Here is a 20,096-nt window from a genome sequence, read left to right as displayed (position 1 = left end):
TTTCTGGGATCGTGTTTCAACAGTCCACGTTGGCTTAATGTTCACTTTTAGTGTCTCTTTACACGCGCAGTACACATTCCAAGAACAACCAGCACGCCGCCGTCGGCAAAACGAAGCACTCGGGCAGCTGCTGGGGTGAGGACCTTGTTTAAACGTCTACGTAGGCTAGCACAATTCACAGACAAGTGGGCTCCAGCATCGCCGAGTACTTGGATAGGTGCGCCGTCTATTTTAACGTCAATTACACTTCTCTTTGTGGGCACAGACAGAGGATTTGCTGCAGTAGTAGGCAATGCAGCACCTCCTTCGAGGGCTGCGTTGCGTATTTTCTAAAGGCTGCGGCCAAAAGCTACAGCGGACTAAAGGCGACGTGGTTGCGGCGAAGGGGAGGATGGGCGATGTGTTTGCAGTGAACGAGACTGGTGTCCGCGCGGCGATGGTGAGCGACTGTACCACGTGTTCCTAGCAGAGTTGTCGGCGTTGTGGGACTTGGAGGTGGGCGAAATATTGCGGGCATTTCCATCAAAACGGCTCAGGTTCGTCGGCGTGGAGGTGTTGGGAATCAGGAGTTGTCACAGTATCGGGAGACATGGCGAATGCGGTGGCAGGTGAAACATATTGGCTGGTCGTCCGCAGTTCTCCATATACTCAGTCGGGTCGCGATAACACGGAGAGAAGCATCGGAGTGGAGCGAAAATAGTGGAAGGACGTTCGTTGGCTCTCGGGTTGGCGACAGCAAAGACAGAATGTACGCCAATGTTTTCAAGTTCCTGGCGAACTATGGCTTGTACGGGGGGCACTGAGAAACAGTAGCATCTGGGTCACGCGAACAGAAAGCTGCTGGCACCATCGCATCCACTTGACGTCGAACGATTCACGCCGCGTCATCTGATGGCGACGCATGCTGCTGTGCGGGTTGACCTTCACACGTCGACGTTGAGGCAGTATTGGGAAGTCTGGCGAATGGTTGCAAAACGCGTCGGCTTTTTGCCTTCTCGAATTGTCGGCACTCTTTTATGATGGCATCAACTGTAGAACAGCTTTTGCACATGAACAGATTAAAGTTGTCGTCAGCAATGCCCTTAAGCACGTACCCGACCTTTCAGCTTGTGTCATGTCGCGATCGGCTTTACGACAAAGTGCCAGCACGTCTTGGATGTACGAGACATAGGACTCCGCGGGGGATTGGGCATGGGAGTCCAGTTGCTGCTTTGTGGCAATTTTACGGCCGGCTGGTTTGCCAAACAACTCTGTCAACTTCTCTTTGCATTGGTCCCAGCTCGTTAGCTCGTCTTCGTGGTTTTCGTACCACACCTTTGCCGTGCCTCTCAGGTAGAACAACAGGTTAGCTAACGTAAGCGTAGAGTCCCATCTGTTGATTCCACTCACGCGTTCGTACATAGCCACCCACTCTTCAACGTCGGGGTCATCGGTCCCGCAGAAATTCCAGAATCCCTTGCTTGCAGAACCGCAACCGACGGACACATAGCTAGCGACAGTGACGTTGGAAGCAGCACGTTGGTCTCGCGTGCTCACCGTCATTCATAGAGGGGACGGTGATGCGACGTCCACTGTGGAGCTCCGTTCCCAGCCGTGGTACACAGCACCTTATACCAATATTTTACGGGGATGTTGGGAGTATATTCTCACTGCATTTTCAATATATACACAAGTCAGTGTAGTTAAAGATAGCGGACCAGCAACAATGCGCGGCAGCCAGCGTCTCGCGATCTTCTTCCTTGCTCTTCTGTTATCCTTCCGTAGCATTATGTTGTGAGAAGTTGATGAAAATGAAATAACCATGATTTATAGTGAGAGAATCGAGCACGCAGTTTGCAATTTAATTAGGAATTACAATTTTAACTTGGCGAAGAAAGTATCAAAAACCAGTTGCAATGCCTGGCGTTGAAGTCGTTGTACTGTGGATGTAGCATACGAGATTAGTATACATAAGTTGGCTGTTATTAAATAGAGATTGCTTAAAATTGAAAAAAATATGGGGTTTTACGGGCCAAAACCACTTTCTTATTATGAGGCACGCCGTAGTGGAGAGCTTCGGAAATTTCCACCACCTGGGGTTCTTAAACGTGCACCTAAATCTAAGTACACGGGTGTTTTCGCATTTCGCCCCCATTGTTGCTTAAAATTTAGTTCGTATGTTATTTGGAGCTTGCGCTTTGTTATATGCGTAAGTAAACAAAGCCTAGGCTAACTGGCGGCACACTCGTTCCACAATCGATGCCGGCCCATGTGCTTTAACCGTCGCACATATACGCGTGAGCAGTAGCGTTCGAATGTTCGTAGCGTAAGTGACCAGAGTTGTGTGGGCTCCCGTAAGATAGGAACTAACATCGATTAGTTCTGCCGTAAACAAGTGCCAGCAGTAGAACGCTAATACACGCGTGGCTACGGCGACACGCTCAACTGTGAACCACGTGTAAAAGCGTCGTTTCGCTTTCGAAAACTTGGCTTGGCTCAGAAACAATATTGACTGGTTGATGATCAAAGCAGTTGGACAGGCAACCACCAAAACAAGTAGCTGTTATTGTAGGACTAATTTGCCACTTCGAAAAACATGAATCGAAAGAACATCGGCTAGATAAACAAAAATATTACTTTATCACAGTTACGGCCACACTTGTCGTCTGCCTCCCACTAATGCCGGCGTATAATCGCTATCGGGCTTACTTATCACTGTTTTCAGCATGCTTCCAGTGAATGACTAGATGCTCACTGCAAATCTAAAAATTATGACAAAGATGTTACACGGTGCTTTCCGCCTTACCAGTTCAGGGTTACACACTCTAGCCGGTAAGGTTTTCATTGAACTACAGAAGATAGGTGCCATGAAAATTCGTTTTCAGTCCCTTTAAGGCATTAGGAACACTTGTGCTGTGCAGAATACTTCACAAACTAAATCAAACGGAGCTTAAGCCTACATCACTAATTTATTAAAGCGCGTGCCTAAAGAAAGCACACTCCCTGATTTGAAACGCAAGCAACGTATTTATGGTATACAAAAAGAAAACAGTGGTCTACTTGCCGGAGATAAAGTCGTCCTGAGTGAAGCGTCTCGAAGAAACCTCCATAGTGTTTGTCATCTTTTTCTTAATGCGCAAATTTCTTATCCATGTCACTCCCCGTCATTCGTTGTCTGCTACTTTCGGGAACGATGAACTAATCGCTGACTTTCCGCGGCGATGACACACCCATAATGATAACCAGCAAAATTCTTTCTACAAATCTTTTGTTTCTTCTTCGGATTGGCGCGCGCCTGCCTCACGATGACTAGAGAACATGTGGGAACGTTGTACCTCACGCGTTTCTTTTAGAGCCCGCGGCTGGACCTAGATCGGCTGGTTCTCGGCGCGGCCGCTAGGGTGCGAGCGTTTAGTAGTAAAACCCCTTAAACTTTGCAAAGTACGGACACTCTCCTCTTCCGCCTTCACTCCTCCTCGTTTCTCCTCTCTTTCACGCTCCCTCCTCGACCGTGGTGCCGCCTGCACTGCTCGATCGTAGCAACGGCGCCAACATGCGCTTCTCGCCACTCCGTAGACGCTTCTCGAGCAAAAATAGCGCTGATTCACGGCGCGAGGGCTCACGTGATGCTATTAGGCCAATAGCGAGGTGGCGTCAGCCTAGGCCAGAGCGCGCGAGGAGGAGGCGGCATTCTTAAAGCGTGGCAGTACTTTACGAAGTTTAAGGGGTTTTATTTAGTAGGAGTAAGAATAGTAAGAGGAACTACAACGTACTCTGAGTGAGCGAAGGCTTGGCAAGGACTATGGATGCTCCAGCCACGACGCAGCCCCACATGGCGACAATGCTGTCGATGTTGTTGTCGACGTGGACGCAAACACGAGTGCCAGTCCTGATTCCGTGCCGCTGGAAGCCAGCTGCATAGCGCCGTAAACGGGACAGCAGGTCTTTCTTGGTCAGTGTGACAGAGTCGTCGGCCTGGGCGAAAAATAGCCCCATCTTTAAAGTAGCTATTATGTCGAAGCATATTACCGTCCCCCCAAAAATGTGTTGCGCAAGAAAACATCGCTAAGGCGCGCAAATATTTTTTTTTATCGGGAATGGTAGCGCGCTTTAACTATTTTGCTGTCCTCTAGATGTGCATTTGGTACACTAAAATCCAGTTGATGTAACATATCCAAGTAAAGAATGTCGCAATGTTCTTTTATGCGAAGCATACTAGCCACACAACCACGCTCTTGCTGCGCCGAGCGCGGCCGCGTAGCTACCATTGAGGGTATGAGCCATTGTTCATTGCTGCGCGTCTCATATGTGGGTCTGTTCTCTTTTAAGTTTGCTATGTTTGTTATTAAGTTGCTTCTATTATGCGAAGCATACGAGCCGCGCAACCACGCTCTTCCTTGCTGCGCCGTGCGCGGCCGCGTACGGCGCAGGGTATGAGCCATTGTTCATTGCTGCGCGTCTCATATGTGGGTCTATTCTCTTTTAAGTTCGCTATGTTTGTTATTAGGTTGCTTCTATTTTTATGCGTTGCATAATGCAATCACTCAGTTCAGCCCTTGGGCGCGGCCGGGCAGCCACCATTGACCTTTAGCGCAACCACGTGACGTGACGTCATGACAGCCAGAGGAAAGGCTGGGCCCCAACTCGCGCAATATGCAACGCATTCTTCGCTTAACCAAGCTAAGCCTGGCCATTTTTATGCGAAGCATACTAGCCGCACCACCACGCTCTGCCTTGCTGCGCCGCGCGCGGCCGCGTAGCTACCATATGACGTCATAACAGCTGCAAAAGCGGAGGCTCAACTCGTGCGCACGCTTGCGGTCGCGTAGCTACATAGCCGGGTCTCAGCTCGTGCGCTCGCCTGCATGAGTTGTTTCTTCGTCTAGCCGAACCAAATATAGCCAAGCAACAGCAGTTCACCAGGCTAAACAGTGGTTCAACAACTAAAATGAAGGCTAGTGTGTTTTGCATTCTGCGGTTAACCTTAGCTAACACAGCCATTTTTTTTCTACCAGTCAGCCTTTGAGAACAAATTTTCGTTTACTACAGTTTCTAAATGTGCGAAAATAGAGGATAATTTTCATAGCATTTTGGTTCCATTGCATGCATAGTCTAGCAGGAACATTGATGTACACTCAAATTTGTCTACTGTTGTTTCGTGCCACTGTGTTTCTTAGCACTAGAGAGCGATCCTCTTTCACTAGTTCAATGTTCCCAATACCTGCTCATGATGGTCATTGTAGTTCTGAAGTATCGTTGAAGTTGTTATTCCATATTTAATGCAAACTGAAGGCAAGCTCATGCTGTGTATATAAAAGCGGCAAGAAATTAGGGTATTTCGTTATTTTCCGAAACACGTTTATGGCTTGGATCTTTAAACGATTTGGACAATGCCTTATAAACAACACTTTTAAAGGCATCTGAAATGTCGTAGAGAAAGGAAGATGTCCGTCTGTTATTTTAAACTGAAGCTTTTTTTTTCCGAACACCAGAAATCTTTCGTGGCCATGCTTGCTAGTTCCTGCTGCTATCTTTCCGAAATACTCCTACTTAAAAAAAATTGGATCATGTGTCCGATGGTTCTCCAGTACAGAAGCCGAAACAGAAGCCCGATGCTCCACTCATTAAGCTTACAATGGCACGCATGCTTTTATCATGCTAACTCCAACTAGCTCTTTGAAATAATCGCCGCGCGTGGTGTCACATGCCGTAGCAAGGATACGCCAGAGCAAACGCACGTGAGCCGGTTCCATTTATTCCATAGGAACAGGAATGACATGGACAAATTTATAGCATTTGAAAAAAGGCGTCACGCAAGTTTCGCTTCACATATATTCCAAGACGTCCGTAGGAGCTGGGTAATATTTATATGCATAAAGAAGACCCAAATATACCTTTACTGTCAATAGTCACAAGCGTCTACTGCCGCTCAACAACAACAAAAAACTATTTGAAACTTAACTGAGTAGGCAAGTTCATAAATCGCAAGTTCATAAACTAAATCGCCATACCACAAAGCATTCTCACACTTTAGACCATTACGTCTGAGGTGAAGTATTGTAACAAAAATGTTACTAGCGTTTTCTAATGGCCCTAGTTCATTGCGCAATTTACCCGGTCGTCAAAGTGGAGGCATTAGTGAAGAATATTCAGTCTTATAGAGGTGATCACCGTTCACGCAAAAAGAAATCCAGGAATTCAAGTGCTGAAGAACGAAAAAAGAAGGAAAAACATTTTAGACGCCAAGAATACGCATGCGACGAAAATTCTAGAAGTACTGAAAACCTAAACGAGGGAAAAACGAATATTTTACAACATATCTTCATTGTCTGGAGGAGCTTCAATGCCAAAAAAAAAATTGCAGCACAACCCATTTCACTATGACAGTAGACGGCAGCGCGTTTGCATTGAATCAATATTGCGACACGATATATTGCCACCATGGAAGCTAGTTATGCATGATGCGTGTACTGCAGCAGGAGTCAAATTTCGCGCTTCCATAAGAACACTCGGGGTCATCCAATGCTTTCGCTGCGAAGTCCACGCGTGGCGTCCGAAATGCATGGCGCGCTGGTACGCGTGAACGCCGAGAAACACGTCATTCAGGAACCGGGATCCTGTCTCGCGCTTCTTTCTGGGCGCCCTCCGCCATCTTGTGACGCTGTGACAAGACGCATGGCGTTTCCTCGCCTGACGCACAGTCAGTGGCACAGAGTCAGTGATGCATGTTGGCGAGATGTTCCTTTAATAGCGGCACATACCCACTGAAATTGTGGCGCAGCCTGTTAATGCATGCCGTCGCTGCCCTTGAGGAGCCCTCGCGGCATGTGTTTGTGTCCGCCAAAGAATGCACACATTCCAAGCATCTTTTTCCTGATACTGGAGCGGCACATTCTCTGTGAGATATGCCCAGTTATCCAAGATGGTGTAAAAGACATTCAGTAGAGAGCGGCACAGAGCTACTGGCACGTGCCCAGTTACGCAAATTAGTAACAAGAAGGTTCGTTAAAGACCAGCACAGACCGAGTGGAACGTACCCAGTACGTCAATTAGGCGTCAAAGAGTTTCTTTGCTGCCTATGCAGTCCCGCTTCTATTGCTACCTATGCTGGTGTGTAAGAGTTTCGTCAAACAGAGGCCTGTATGTACACATTGCCACACAGTCAGTGAATCAATTTGGTCCTGCGGTTGGTTTACAAATCTGTTCTCTCAGCAGAGCAGCCCGATGCTCTAACCACTCGACCACGGACTACTCAGCGACCCAGGCTGGCGGAAAGCAGTTAGACATACACATACAAATACAGGTGCAAACATGGAAAGGCGGGTAAATAGCCACCGGAAAGTGCGTGGAGGACCCTAAGAATCGTAAGGCAATGAGATAGCAAAACAACTGTTCCACAAGAGCGCATTTCGAAAACACATCACAAGTTCGAGGAATGTTTACCGCCGCCTGATAATAATAGTTTGTAAAAGATCACTGACGATGTTTTCAGAGGCAAATGTCTTGTATGTCTTTTCTGAATGTAAATGTATTGTATGCTCACTGTCGTTGGGCACTAGAGGCGGCTCGAACAGAGCTCCAGGAAATACACGTAGCAGCCAGACTGCGGAAGGCCGAGAAGCACCACCACTACTTATGACGTAGCAATCAGAACGACCCTTAATCAGCCCAATACCGCGGCGGAGAGTGAACGCAGCATACGATGATGATAATGACGCCCAGCCGATGAAGAAAGACACACGTACGATGGCGATAGTATAAAGATGAGCAAAATTTGCCCAATAAATGCCCACATTAAACAGGGTGACACAGAGAACCCTTTTGAAAATTTTTAAATGTTGCCTGAGGCAAAGAGCACAATTCTAGTTTATAGGTAGTCTACTCGAAGGCGTACATTACTTGCACAAAAAAATTGAAATGCATTATCGACTATAACAAAAATTCCATAATTCAGTTTTTAACTGATTAACTTATGACCCATATTGGAATTTACCAATTCTAGCCATCGAGTTCACAAGGCGGATGCACTTGGAATAAATTCTTAGGATGGCACGAGTTTCGATATAATAATTCCCGAATATTGCGGACAAATGCATTGGCGCTTCAGTTACTTTCCTAAGAAAACATCGTTTTATGCATTAAAGCACAAAAGTAACTGGAACGCCAGTGCATTTCTCCGCAAAGTTCGGGAATTAATACCTCAAAACTAGTGTCATCCTGAGAATCCGTTCCATCTTGAGGACGTTCGCTCTTGTAAGAAAAGGCACTAATGCGGCCTTGCCTGAACGAAGATTATTCAAATTATTTTCACATTCAAACTACAAGCTGATTTATTTCGCCGCCGAGAATATGCTGAATTTCCCACGTTGTTCATTAAGAAATGGATACGGCTAAATTCGTGCCTTGGAGCGTGTGCGCACGTTTGACTGGGCTATCTTTGCTTCAAATGAAATTATGAGGTTTTCGTGATATGGGTTCTGATATTCTTTTGTATGGCCCATACCCGCAATGGTGGATCGGCCAACAAGCCTGTCGAGGTCTTGATTATGATGATCATATTTCCACGGTATTGCACATAATAACAGGGTAACGTCCAAACAGAGTGTCGACTTGTTGATTCTGATGATGATTTCAGTCTGGCGCATACAACGGAGAATCAGGTAAGAAGCATGTCCACATGTTGATTTTAATAATGATGCCCACCGTATGACTCATACCGACAGGGGTATCGGCCAAGAGGCTTGTCCCCGTGTGGATCACCAGGTTGATTTTCAACGTTTGTCACATGATCACATCGAGGAATCTGCCATGAAGTCTGCTCATGTGTTGATTACGATCATGATTTTCATAACATGGCACATGCCCTCTACAAGGAATTGGACAAGAAGCGGGTGGTACATGTCTTGCCAACACCAACTCGCTGTTTGAGAGCTGGGGCGCTATAACGTGAAGCTATTCTAAACTTTTCTATTAAAATTGTGAAATCAGCGCTCCACGATTGGTCGAAAACATTTTTGGACGATCCCCACATCGCCTGTCTGTACCGTGACGTCGCGAAAACTATGACAGCTCCCAATCTAATATGACCTGTGCACACTGATTATGCATGATTCGACCAAATAAAAAAAAATAATGATTTTGGATTTGACGCCTTTCGACAATAACGCTCTGCTATTGGTCAAAAGCTTTCAGCTGCACGCACATCACCTGTCTGTCAGTCGACGTCACAAAACCGCCAAAAATCATTGCGTCATAGTGACGTGTACGCGTTAAAGTTGCATTAATACGCCTAACAAAACTGTATTTTCTTTCTGAATAGCCGGAGAGTGCCCGTTCCGAAAGGAATAGTGAGATAGAGATTTACGACACCACTCTGCCAACTCGTGTTTCATTAGTATCCGTTTTAGTGGGATTTTTGGCTGTCCGTTGCACGCCGCCGCGATTTTAGACAGGCCACCGCAAGCTAAGTAAGGGAAAGGGGATCAATCGTAGGCGCCGGCTTCACCCTCTTTATCCGGTTATCTATCTTCAGTGCGCTGGCTCGGCCCCATTGAAGCCCTCTCCACTTGAGCGTGCTCCTTGCCTCTTGTCAGCCAATTAGATAAGAAAAGCAGCTCAATGTAGGCAATGCGAATCGTTTTGAAAGCAAACAAGAGTGACTTCCTACAAACGAGGAGAGCATTTGATTAGGCTGTTCAGGCAACGCTGCGGGTCACCGCCCGATGCTTGCGTTGGCGGTTACGCAAACTTGACGTCAGGAGATTGGAATATAGGCATATTGGAATAGTCTTACGTTATAGGGCGCGAGCATGAAATAGGCTTGCAAGTTTATTTATTATTTCAAGCAGATGTTATGTCGCTTGGTAACGCAAGTGAATAAAGAAAGAGGACTTTTGGAGTTGATGGGAGCGTGGTGATGATGATGATGATGTATGATTTACATGCTAGGCATACCTACAACGGGAAATGTGCCAATCGCGTGTACGTGTTGACTCCACTAGTGATTTCCGGGTACGATGCACACCACCCATAACAAGGGCTGGCCAAAAAGCGGCCGGCACACTCAAGAAAAGCAGGGCAAGATAACATTTGTCACTTGCGTAGCACAGATGCGCCGGAGCTTATGCGTTCGCGAGTTTCCTTTAACCCAAAGACGCAGAAATGTAGTAAGGAAATTTATCGTATCTATATGATTGCCGTACGAAAGCTCCGCTACATTCCAACATGTCCATTGGATATGCAGAATATGTTTGGCTGTGTTTTTGAGATCAAATATATTTGGTGAAATCTGGAGACTGCTAAGAAATTAAAAACGCAAAAGCCGCCTTGGTACCGTAATGGCTGTGGGATTGCGCTACTGAGCGCGATGTCACGAAATCGAATCCCGGCCGCGGTGGCCGCGTTTCGATGAGGGTGAAATGAAATGCCCGTCTACCCTGTATTGGGTGCGCGTTAAAGAACTCCAGGTGGTGAAAATTTCTTCGAAATCACTCACTACGGTGTGCCTCTTCATCAAATCAAGGTTTTGGAACGTAAAACCCCGAATTTAATGTTTTATGAACGTAAAACATTACGCACGGAAGACCCAACTTCGCTGTAAAGTTCTTAGGGGGTAAATCCAAATGGTTCGGTGTCTTCATAAGTACTTCTTAGTTCCCGGCGCGGCGATTGTGATGTTTTGCGACGACCGAACCGCATAGCATTATTGGCTCGCACCAAGCCTGTAAGTAAAACAGCGTAAAATTGAATTGCTTCCAAAAGCTGTGCCACAAAGACGACTGAGTCCACGTAAAGCGGATATTGGTGTGATATTTTCTGTATGTTGTCGCGGAGTTATGGCATGTGTTGTGGCTTTGCACATGTTAGAAGTGCAGGCAAGACTTTCAATCTTCAGAAAAGCTGACCACGCAGAATGAACGATCCGTGCGGCGTAGTCCGTCATTTGTAGCCAACATCGTCTTCCGCGCTGTGCTATGTTTTGCCACGAATTGCCAGCTCACCTAAGCATCTACTCTCGTAAAGGGGTGAAGCTTCCCTCGCACAATAATACGCGTTGCGCATTCTATTCACGCACATTACTTTCTTACCTGGTTGTTACCGACTCGCCCACAAGCAACTCTGCGCTGATTATTTTTCATCTATTACGTTCATCTGCTCTGCATGTTTGCTGCGAAGAGCCAGTGCACGAGGGATGTCGTAATTCTCACGTAGGCGTGCAGGGTCGGCTTCCTGTTCCACTTTGCTTCGGTCCTAATATGACTTTTTACACACAGCCGTCGCAGTCATAGCGGGTTGGCGAAAAGAATAGCTTTGCTGCGCATCGCGACTTAAATTTTGAGTTAGCCTATGTTCACGCGCTTTTCTGAGTGTTCATTTGTTTATTTCACTCCACTATGATTTTTCGCTTTATTGATTACACTGCCAACGTAGTTCTGAAAAGTATTGAAGTGCGATTAGTCAGTTTAGTCCTGCATCTTCTTTGGCTTAAGTAACAGGAGATGCGTTTATCTGGCATTCATTTCTGGAAGATGAACTTGTGCATGAGCTCTTTATTAATTTTCTTACAGTGTTTCGCATGGTAGAAAGCAGCTGCTTATATTACAATGTCAACAGACTCTGAGGCAACGAATTGGTCCACATTCATGAGTGCATAGCTGTACGCGCTGCGTTTTTAACAAGAAGCTCATGCGTGGGAAACACATGTCACATTGGTACAACTTGTAAGGTTACTTTGCGCCGTGATCCTATATGTAACAAAATGGCCAGCAACGACCGACAAAAAGCAGTTACAAATATATAGCACACCATTTGTTCTTTCTAAGAAGCCTCGTGTAACAGGAGACGTTGAGAGATGCCAGCCTAGCTTTCCTTTTTCCGATGAGATTCTTTCATGTTTTTCGTTTATTACTCACCTGCTTGCCTAGCTAGATGGTAGATAGAGCATAGAGCCGACAACGTTCATAGCTAGTCGGGGAAGGCAGTTCGCGGGACAAATTCACGTGCAGTGTCATTGAAAGCTGGGCGATTTGGCCTTGGTTCATCCTTGCAACAGCGTGAAAAGACGGGGCGTGACGAAAGAAAGGAAAAGACAGCGCTAACTACCGATTGCTTTTTTTCATTGGAGACAGCACGCTATACAATCTGACTCGGCTAATGTTTAAAAAAGCTTTAAAGAGAATGGGTGCACGCTACGATCCAATGGTCTGTCCTTGCCGTCTTAGACCACCTGAATTATTTTTACGCAGTATTTACTTGACTAACTATTGATAAAAATGCAGTGTATTTACCTAAGGGCGTGAATTATAATGGGAATGTTGCCCATTGTGCTCTAAAACATCTTGTTCCGTGGTTTCCAGCGCGTTATGTCCTGCGTAGTTATTTTTTTGGCGCTTAGTCGTAACAAGCAAAATACAAAAGTACCACCTGATTTCGCATTCGCGTTTCGTCCCTCCATTCACATCAACATGATTCCAAGGAAATGCTTCCTCTTACAGCCTGACTCGGCAACCACCTTGGACATACACTCGGTGTTTCTCCCTTCTGATCTTTGCTGCTAGGAAGGTGCGTGTACAGCATTAAGATCAAAGCCTACGCATTCATTAGGTCACTGCTGAGTTAGGCAAAGAGCAGACTTACTTCCTTCGCCTCACTTTTGAGGTGATGGTGTCCAGGCACGAGGGTGCGTAATTACGTTGCAATTATCGTATTTCGCATGCTACGAATTAATCACTGAAAAATAATAATATCGCACCGGCACACTGCAACCGACTGAATCTGGTATTTGAGATTGCAATGGCCAATTCGCATGCTACCTTATTTAAGGAAATCACAAGTTCAATATATATTACTTCTATCGAACAAAAATTATCCGTCTCTAGGGAGAGGACTGATGATTCAAAATCGTAAATCTTATCATCAAATAATGCACCGTATTTTTTTAGAACTTGGCTATCATTAGCTGAGACATTCTGTACGTAGGGTGATGCCCAACGTAATGGCCCTTAACTAACGGGCAAACTATCTGCAGAAACAGAAAAGTCACCCTAGCTTCATGTTTCTAATACACCTAGACAGAGACAAGAACTTTATTAGAGTGTCCTGAGGAACTTGATTAGGGGAAAACGAAGGCTTCCCAATCATATTGGTGGCTCCGCCCATGACGGGACAAGGAGGTAGTGACTCCCCGCGACGTCGCGGGCCCTCTGGACAGCCTGTAGTTGGTTCGTGAAATCCGAGCTCTTTAGTCCCGCTTGTACTTGTATTGAAGGTCGGAGCCCACGTTGTACGGGCACAGCCAGAGCATGTGGTCGAAGGAGCAGCATTCGTGACCGCATTTGGAGCACGACTACGGGAAGTTGGGGTCTATCCGACTAAGCGCTCTGGGGGTGAGGTAGGATATCGTCTGTAGGAGCCTGAAAATAACGGCCTGAGCCCTGTTCAGTTTCGGGCTGGGGGGAAACATATTTTTTTTCTTTCAGCGGGAGCTACATCACTAGCTAATAGAGACCTCTACTTCATTCTGACTACAGTACGCCCCTATGATTTCCCTCATGTTTTTATCGCGATGTCTGCACAATGTTACGGTATTAGACAGTTTTAGTTGCGTACGTAGAGGTTCTACGTGTCAGCAGTGCGCATGCGTAAAACGTAGCAGCCGCGCGCTGGTCTCACGCACGTACGTGAGATTCATTTCTTTGCGCGCGTTCCTTGCGCACGTAGACAGCTCCGCGCGGGAGTTCCGCAAGATTACGAACAAGCAATAGCGGGCCGCGCGTGCGCAGACGGCTCGCATCGAAACACGGCGACAGGATTGAATTGGCTACCGCCGTGTTCACATTTCCTGATTGGAGCTACGGGGTCCCTTTTGGCGTGCGTCGCGTACGTGTAGCTAAAAGCGTTTCAGATGGCGTGCACGTAAGGTACGTAGGCGTTTCACGTTTGCGTACGTGAACCCTCTACGTACGTGTAACTAAAACTGTCTACTATCACAGAAAACAAAACAGATCTTCTCGGCCATGAGAAGGCTAGTGCAATAATCCGTTTTAAATCATACCTGCAGGCTTTTGTCTTGCACCAATGGTTAACAGCGAATATGCTCCAGGCAATCGTCGGGTATATTTCTAACCGAGGAGTAAATTTTCTTTACCTTCCTGCCTATAGTCTGGTTGCACGAGAGCGCTCCAAGCTTGCGTAACCAGCTTACTTGGTAGAGAAACTTTTCTTCAGATGTCGTCGTTTCTCCTCTTTCATCAGAGATGGGACGCCATAGACGTTTGCATTTAGAGAAAAGACTTTATGTGCACAATATTTACATCGACAGCTATTTACAGTGGGTATGACGTATCAACTCGACATAGCCGATAATGCATAACACCGTTCGTACGTCAAGACCCTTCGGTTATACTGGGACCGGCGCCTTAACTTGGGAGAGCCGAAAGTGCAGAGCACCTTCCCTGCGCCCGGGACCACCGTGAGAGGTCGGGAGCCAGGTTTTAACCCTTCAGTTGCTCCTCCCGAATCCCCTCACGGCAAATCACGACACCCCAATGACCTGATTATGTCAACTGGGCTGTCACTCATTGGACACACTCTCTCTCTCACCCTCTCCCTGCGTTCCTCGGGACATTCAGAGAGATAGAGGGAGAGAAAGGAACCACCAAACATCAAATAAACAAATAACATCCCAATCGTCCAGCTCTGTGACAAGTATGGGAAACTCTCCCGACACTTCGAACAACACTTACGGGGAACGACCATCTGCGTCGCCCCGTCCTCGCACCTTAATTAAGACCATCGCGCACTGCGTGCCGCAAAGGGCACGCTTGCCGAAGCACACCCACCGATTAACCATGCAGTCTTCTGCATGGTTCGTCTCCTCCGGCAGGCAAATAAGCTAAGTGCACAGATCGATTTGTCTCGGGTGCCAGCCTGTTTTTCTAAAGACCGCGCATCGGGTCACCGATCCCTCTGGCTTTAAGTTGCCTCTTTGTACCTAAGGCATGCCCATTGACGCCCTAATGACGCTTTGCCCGTGGTCCGTCCCAGGCAGGGCACCTCCGTCCGCGCTTCCGGGCCAAGGGGCCCCCGACGTCGCACCCTTTCCTACGTTTCAAGACCGCACGCGCGACAGGTTAAGATGTCCCGAGGTGTTGGCGCGGGCTATCTGCCGCCAAAGAGCGCCTCCCGACTCATTACCGAAGCGCCCGGCTGGTTTTACTCTCGGCTAAGCCCGAAAACGGTGACCTCACACAATTCTGGGGCTAAATTACCTCTCAGCCCCCATGCCGTTTGTCAACATCCTTTACACGAGGCGGCCCGGGATGAAAAGATGATGCACGTAAACGCGAGTCTGAGCTCCAACCCGAGCAAGCCACCGTCGTCGCTGCGTTGTATTCGCACAGACGTCGTCATGCCATCGTCGTTCCATTGCCGTCATTCTGTCATCCCTATCCTACTTTTGGTATTGCGCTGTCGTCGTGCCGTCGCCTTTATTCCATTGCCGTCATCCTATCATCCCTATTCTTGGTTTGGTATCGGGCTGTCGTCAGGCCATCGTAGTCGTTCCGTTGCCGTTATTCTGCCATGACTATTCTAATTTTGGCATCGCATTGTCGTCGTGCCATCGTCGTTGTGACATAGCCGTCATTCTGTCATCCCTATTCGAGGTTTGGTATCCTGCTTTCTTCAGGCTATCGTCGTCGTTCCATTGCCATCTTTCTATCATCCCTATCGTACTTTTGGTAACGCATTGTCGTCGTGCCATCGTCGTTGAGACATTGCCGCCATTCCGTAATCCCTATTCTAGTTTTGGCATCGTGCTGTCGTCAGGTCATCGTCGTCGTTGCATTGCCGTCATTCTGGCATCCTTATTCCACATTTGGTATCACGCTGTCTTCATGTCATCATCGCTGTGACAATGCCGTCATTCTATCATCCCTATTTTAGTTTTGGTATCGCGCTGTCGTTATGCCATCGTCGTCGTTCCGCTGTCGTCATTCTGTCATCTCTATTCTACATTTAATATCACGCTGTCGTCATGCCATCATCGCCGCGCCGCCACCATGATATCATCGTTGTCGCTCTTCGGCTTCATGCATCAGTTCCGCATGTTGTTGTTGAGCTAGGCGTTTTTCCTTGATCGTATGCTCTATTTTTCCCAATGTTCACTAAACAAGAATAGTTTTCTTGACAAAGGCAAATTAACGCTTCGCTTATACTGATTCTCACAGCTCGTGGCATCTACAGATATATCTTACCACGCTTTTACGTTCGGTAAGACGCGCATTCACACGTTTGTCTTTCCTGTATTTGTATCGCTAATCGACAAAGGTATTGTGTGCAAAGAACCCACAGCAGAAGGAACAAACTGACATTTCTAGTTACACATGATCCTTGTCGGGTATAGCCTCGTGTTTTCGGCCCTAACCAGCCGGCATGTTCTTTGAGCCGAACAGCCACCGAAAAGCCTGCGTTCACGCCAAATCACTCTGGAACGTTGCGCTTTTTCCTGTCTGCCACTTCACTTTCACTTACTTTGTCAATTTCTCACACACTTGCGTCATCTGGTAGGCTGGATCACGAAACACTCGCAGCCGGTCCATATTTATTTATTTATTATTTGTTTGTATTGGTATATCAAGGTTTCATTATTCCCGCGAGGGCTGACCTCACACAGAACGTCGTAGTACCACGTTTTGTCAGTTTTATTGGCCTGTCAGGAAGCTCAGGAGCGGATATGCTGCCCTGGGGATGCGCTACCTCCAGAAATGATGCTCACGACAAAATACTCAGGTCAAGAAACATCAGCTGGTTCCCTTCTCAAGCCTTTGATATGTGCAGGGACGTGCCTGCGTTAAGATCATGGCGCATGCTTTCGGAAAGCTAGAAAAGGCGATAAGAGGATAAACATTCGTCGTTTTATTGTTCTCTGAAGTATACTTACATTATTTTACATTATTCTATGCTGCGACTCCCAACGTACACGTCATGCTATGATTCCAAGCTTGCTATTCTATATGCAAACCCTTATACGGCTACCAAGCTATGCGGTTTGTGCTGAATAAAAACCTTGCGGTGTAAGAAAAAATTATAGGTGCCACGTTATACAACGCCTTTCCGGTGCTGTCGCTTTACCATCTGAGCAAGCCAGTTGGTTATCAAGTCGCATGGCGATAGCGTATTATTGGACAAGTTCGCTTCGAGTTGTCGGTTTTTTTTTACCCTAGCCCTGCAGAAAGTTGATGGCACGTTCTATATGGAAACTTCGTATGTTCAACACAAGCGCTGAAAATCAGTACTTGCATCAATATAGAAACTGACGTTAAGACCTGAATAACCAGACTGCATAAAAATGCATAGTAGCTGACCAAAGTGGCTCTTCATTGATTTTAGCAAATCATTGATGTTGTGAACTTCAGTGGCAAACGCTTTCGCCGGTCTCCTCTCTGAATACTTTTTGAGAATTCCACCGCTTTATGATGTTCGTTGCTTTTTGTGCAATTGCTACATATATTCTTGAAGCATGAGCTATCTTAAAGAACTGTCCAGATAGTTTTCAACCGAAATTGTAAGCAAGTCGTCCTGGATTAAATGCTTTACTTTTCGCAGTTGCCCGCAATAATAAAGTGCGTCTTTTTAGTTCCTGGAGATAATGGTAAATACTAATACGGGCTGGCGACAGACAGTCGTTGTTGATGATGCGAAATCAGACTTATCCGATGTGCAATGTGGAATCCCACAGGGATCAGTCTTGGGCCCTCTGTTCTTTCTAGTTTTTATCAATGATATAGTGAATAATATACCAGTTAAAATTCGACTGTTTGCAGATGACTGCGTACTTTATCATGAAATTCACAGCGAGCCAGATCAGATGATCCTAAATTCATCTTTATCAGCAATAGCGACTTGGTGCTTAGAGTGGCAAATGAACATTAACCTAACAAAAACAGTATCAATGATCATTACACGCAACAAGAAGCCGTTACCCTTTGTATACAGCATTAATGGCCATAACTTATCCTCTGTTACAGAATATAAATACCTTAGTTTAGTAATTACGTCGGACCTTAGGTGGAATAGTCATGTAGCTCACATTAAAAAGAAAGCCATGAATAAGCTCGGATACCTGAGGAGGACATTGGCTAAATCTACATGTAATATAAAATTATTAGCATACAAGACTTTCATCAGACCATTGTTAGAGTACGCTACTCCTGTCTGGGATCCTTACACCCAAGCAAGCATTAATATGATTGAAATGATACAGCGGAAATCAGTCAGGTTTATTTTTAATTCCTACCGCCGTCATACTTCAGTTAGCGCTCTTTTACAGCAGGCGAACCTGGAAACCCTAGAGGCAAGACGGTATCGAGAGAGGCTCAAAATGTTATATTTAATTCATCGGGAGTATGTAAAACTAGATAAAAAATTATATATTACCCCTTGTAGCCGGCGCCCAACGCGTTCATCACATTCATTCAGGTTAGACGAGTATTCGCACCATACCACATTATTTAAACAGTCCTTTTTCCCCCGAACTATCCATGACTGAAATGCCCTGCCTGAAAACGTTCTTCAAAGCTCCACCATATCGTCCTTCATGCAAGCACTCATTAATCTATGAACCAAAACGTTTCCCACGATTTCAAACCTAATCCATACACTATGTGATATAGATCATACCATGTTAAGGGCACCGTTAATTTCTTTGTGTGTGTGTGTGTGTGTGTGTGTGTGTGTGTGTGTGTGTGTGTGTGTGTGTGTGTGTGTGTGTATAAGCCATTGTGTAAACATGCGCTGTATTGCAGAATTCTTTGATATCTTCCTTCCTTTTTATTGTTGTTTCTTTCTTTTGCATTGTACCAAGATAACACTTTGCTTGTTTCCACCTTTTTTTTCTTTTTTTTCTTTCTTTCTTGTATTTCACATGTTATTGGCTCTTAAAGCCTTTATGTACATCCCACTCCTGCCTAGGGCCTCTAAAACAGGCTGACAGTACGGAATAAATAAAAAATAAAAAAAATAATACGTATACGCAACAAATATAGAAATCTACTGCCCTACCGAAAGCACACTATGAACATTGTACTCACCAGGATAGGCTTGTCCGAATCAACGAGAAGTGCCCTCTCGACGGCTTCATAGAAGGAGCAGTAAGGAATTTCCACGTCAGGAAACGGGGAATAGACAATGCCATCCTCAATCCTAGCTTTCATTGCGAGTGTGATCTTCAGCTGAAGGACAATGGTTCAGATGACTGCCCAAACATTTGTTATAAGTGAAACAGGCAGGAATTGTGTGCTCGATAAGAATGCTTTGAGAACGGTGTGCGTTTTTCTACCACCACCACTGCGATATACTGTCACGATGCTGGCAAAAACACGCCCAACCCCAAAGCGTGCAACGCGAGAAGCAGAGGATGTGAACGGGAGGATCGGAAAAAAGCGGGGCTGCTGGCAAAACAGGCTTTCCTGCTCGGATAACGTGAACAGGGGAAAAGCTGAGCCGTGACGTTATCACCGAAAACTTTCGCCCACACACGGCTTATGCCAGATAATTCTAGAACTTCCGTCCACTCGAAACTCCAGCTCCAATCAGCAGTGCGGCTGGCATAGGATCCGCCTCTTGACAGAAGTAATCAATGCAGTTTATTGACATTCCACCCCAATTTGTTAAAAGCCTAGCTTCTTGTTCATTGGAGGGGCGGAGCTCTGCACAATGGAAGAGCTTCCAGTCTAGGATCGCTTGATGAAATGAGGCATGACGTAGGGCGTTCTCGAGGCCTCGCCCAAAGATAAAGTTCTTCGTGTGTGTCTACGTTTTACGATATCGTAACTGATAAGTGTTGTTTACTTGTGCCTGTCACGTTGCTACTTTCATTCTTGTCCATGTTTTTTCTTGGGATGGTGCGAGGCGTGGTGCTATTGTCTTATATTGCTGCAACAAGCGGATAAAGTGAATTGCGTGTTTATGATAGGGTAGCCTTCACTGCTGCCCCACAGTGACTTTTGTGCTGCTGAAAAAAACAAGAGACGAGGCCGTGTCGTGTATGCAGCGCCGAATGGGGCTAATACGCTGCACTATATACAAGCATCATTGCGTTCGCTTGTGGAACCGCT

The 20,096-nt window shown here is 46.2% G+C and overlaps 1 protein-coding gene across 2 annotated transcripts in view; it reads right to left on the bottom strand.

The window, feature by feature from the left end:
* The window catches only part of LOC135905177 (luciferin 4-monooxygenase-like), a 125,630-nt gene extending 106,247 nt beyond the window's left edge, over positions 1-19,383 (bottom strand). The window contains exons 1-2 of one of the 2 annotated variants that reach the window (XM_065436198.2): positions 19,071-19,383; positions 3,753-3,893 (exon numbers count right to left, since the gene is read on the bottom strand). In XM_065436198.2, coding sequence (XP_065292270.1) covers positions 3,753-3,813 — 61 coding nt within the window. In that variant the 5' untranslated portion in view covers positions 3,814-3,893; positions 19,071-19,383. Of the gene's footprint in view, positions 1-3,752; positions 3,955-19,070 lie in introns of both variants that reach the window. The other variant, XM_065436197.2, reaches the window with a different exon arrangement.
* Positions 19,384-20,096: the final 713 nt, after the last annotated feature.

The sequence above is a fragment of the Dermacentor albipictus genome, chromosome 3, assembly GCF_038994185.2.
Source record: "Dermacentor albipictus isolate Rhodes 1998 colony chromosome 3, USDA_Dalb.pri_finalv2, whole genome shotgun sequence".
Lineage (NCBI taxonomy): Eukaryota > Metazoa > Arthropoda > Arachnida > Ixodida > Ixodidae > Dermacentor > Dermacentor albipictus.
This window is presented reverse-complemented; position numbering and strand designations above follow the sequence as displayed.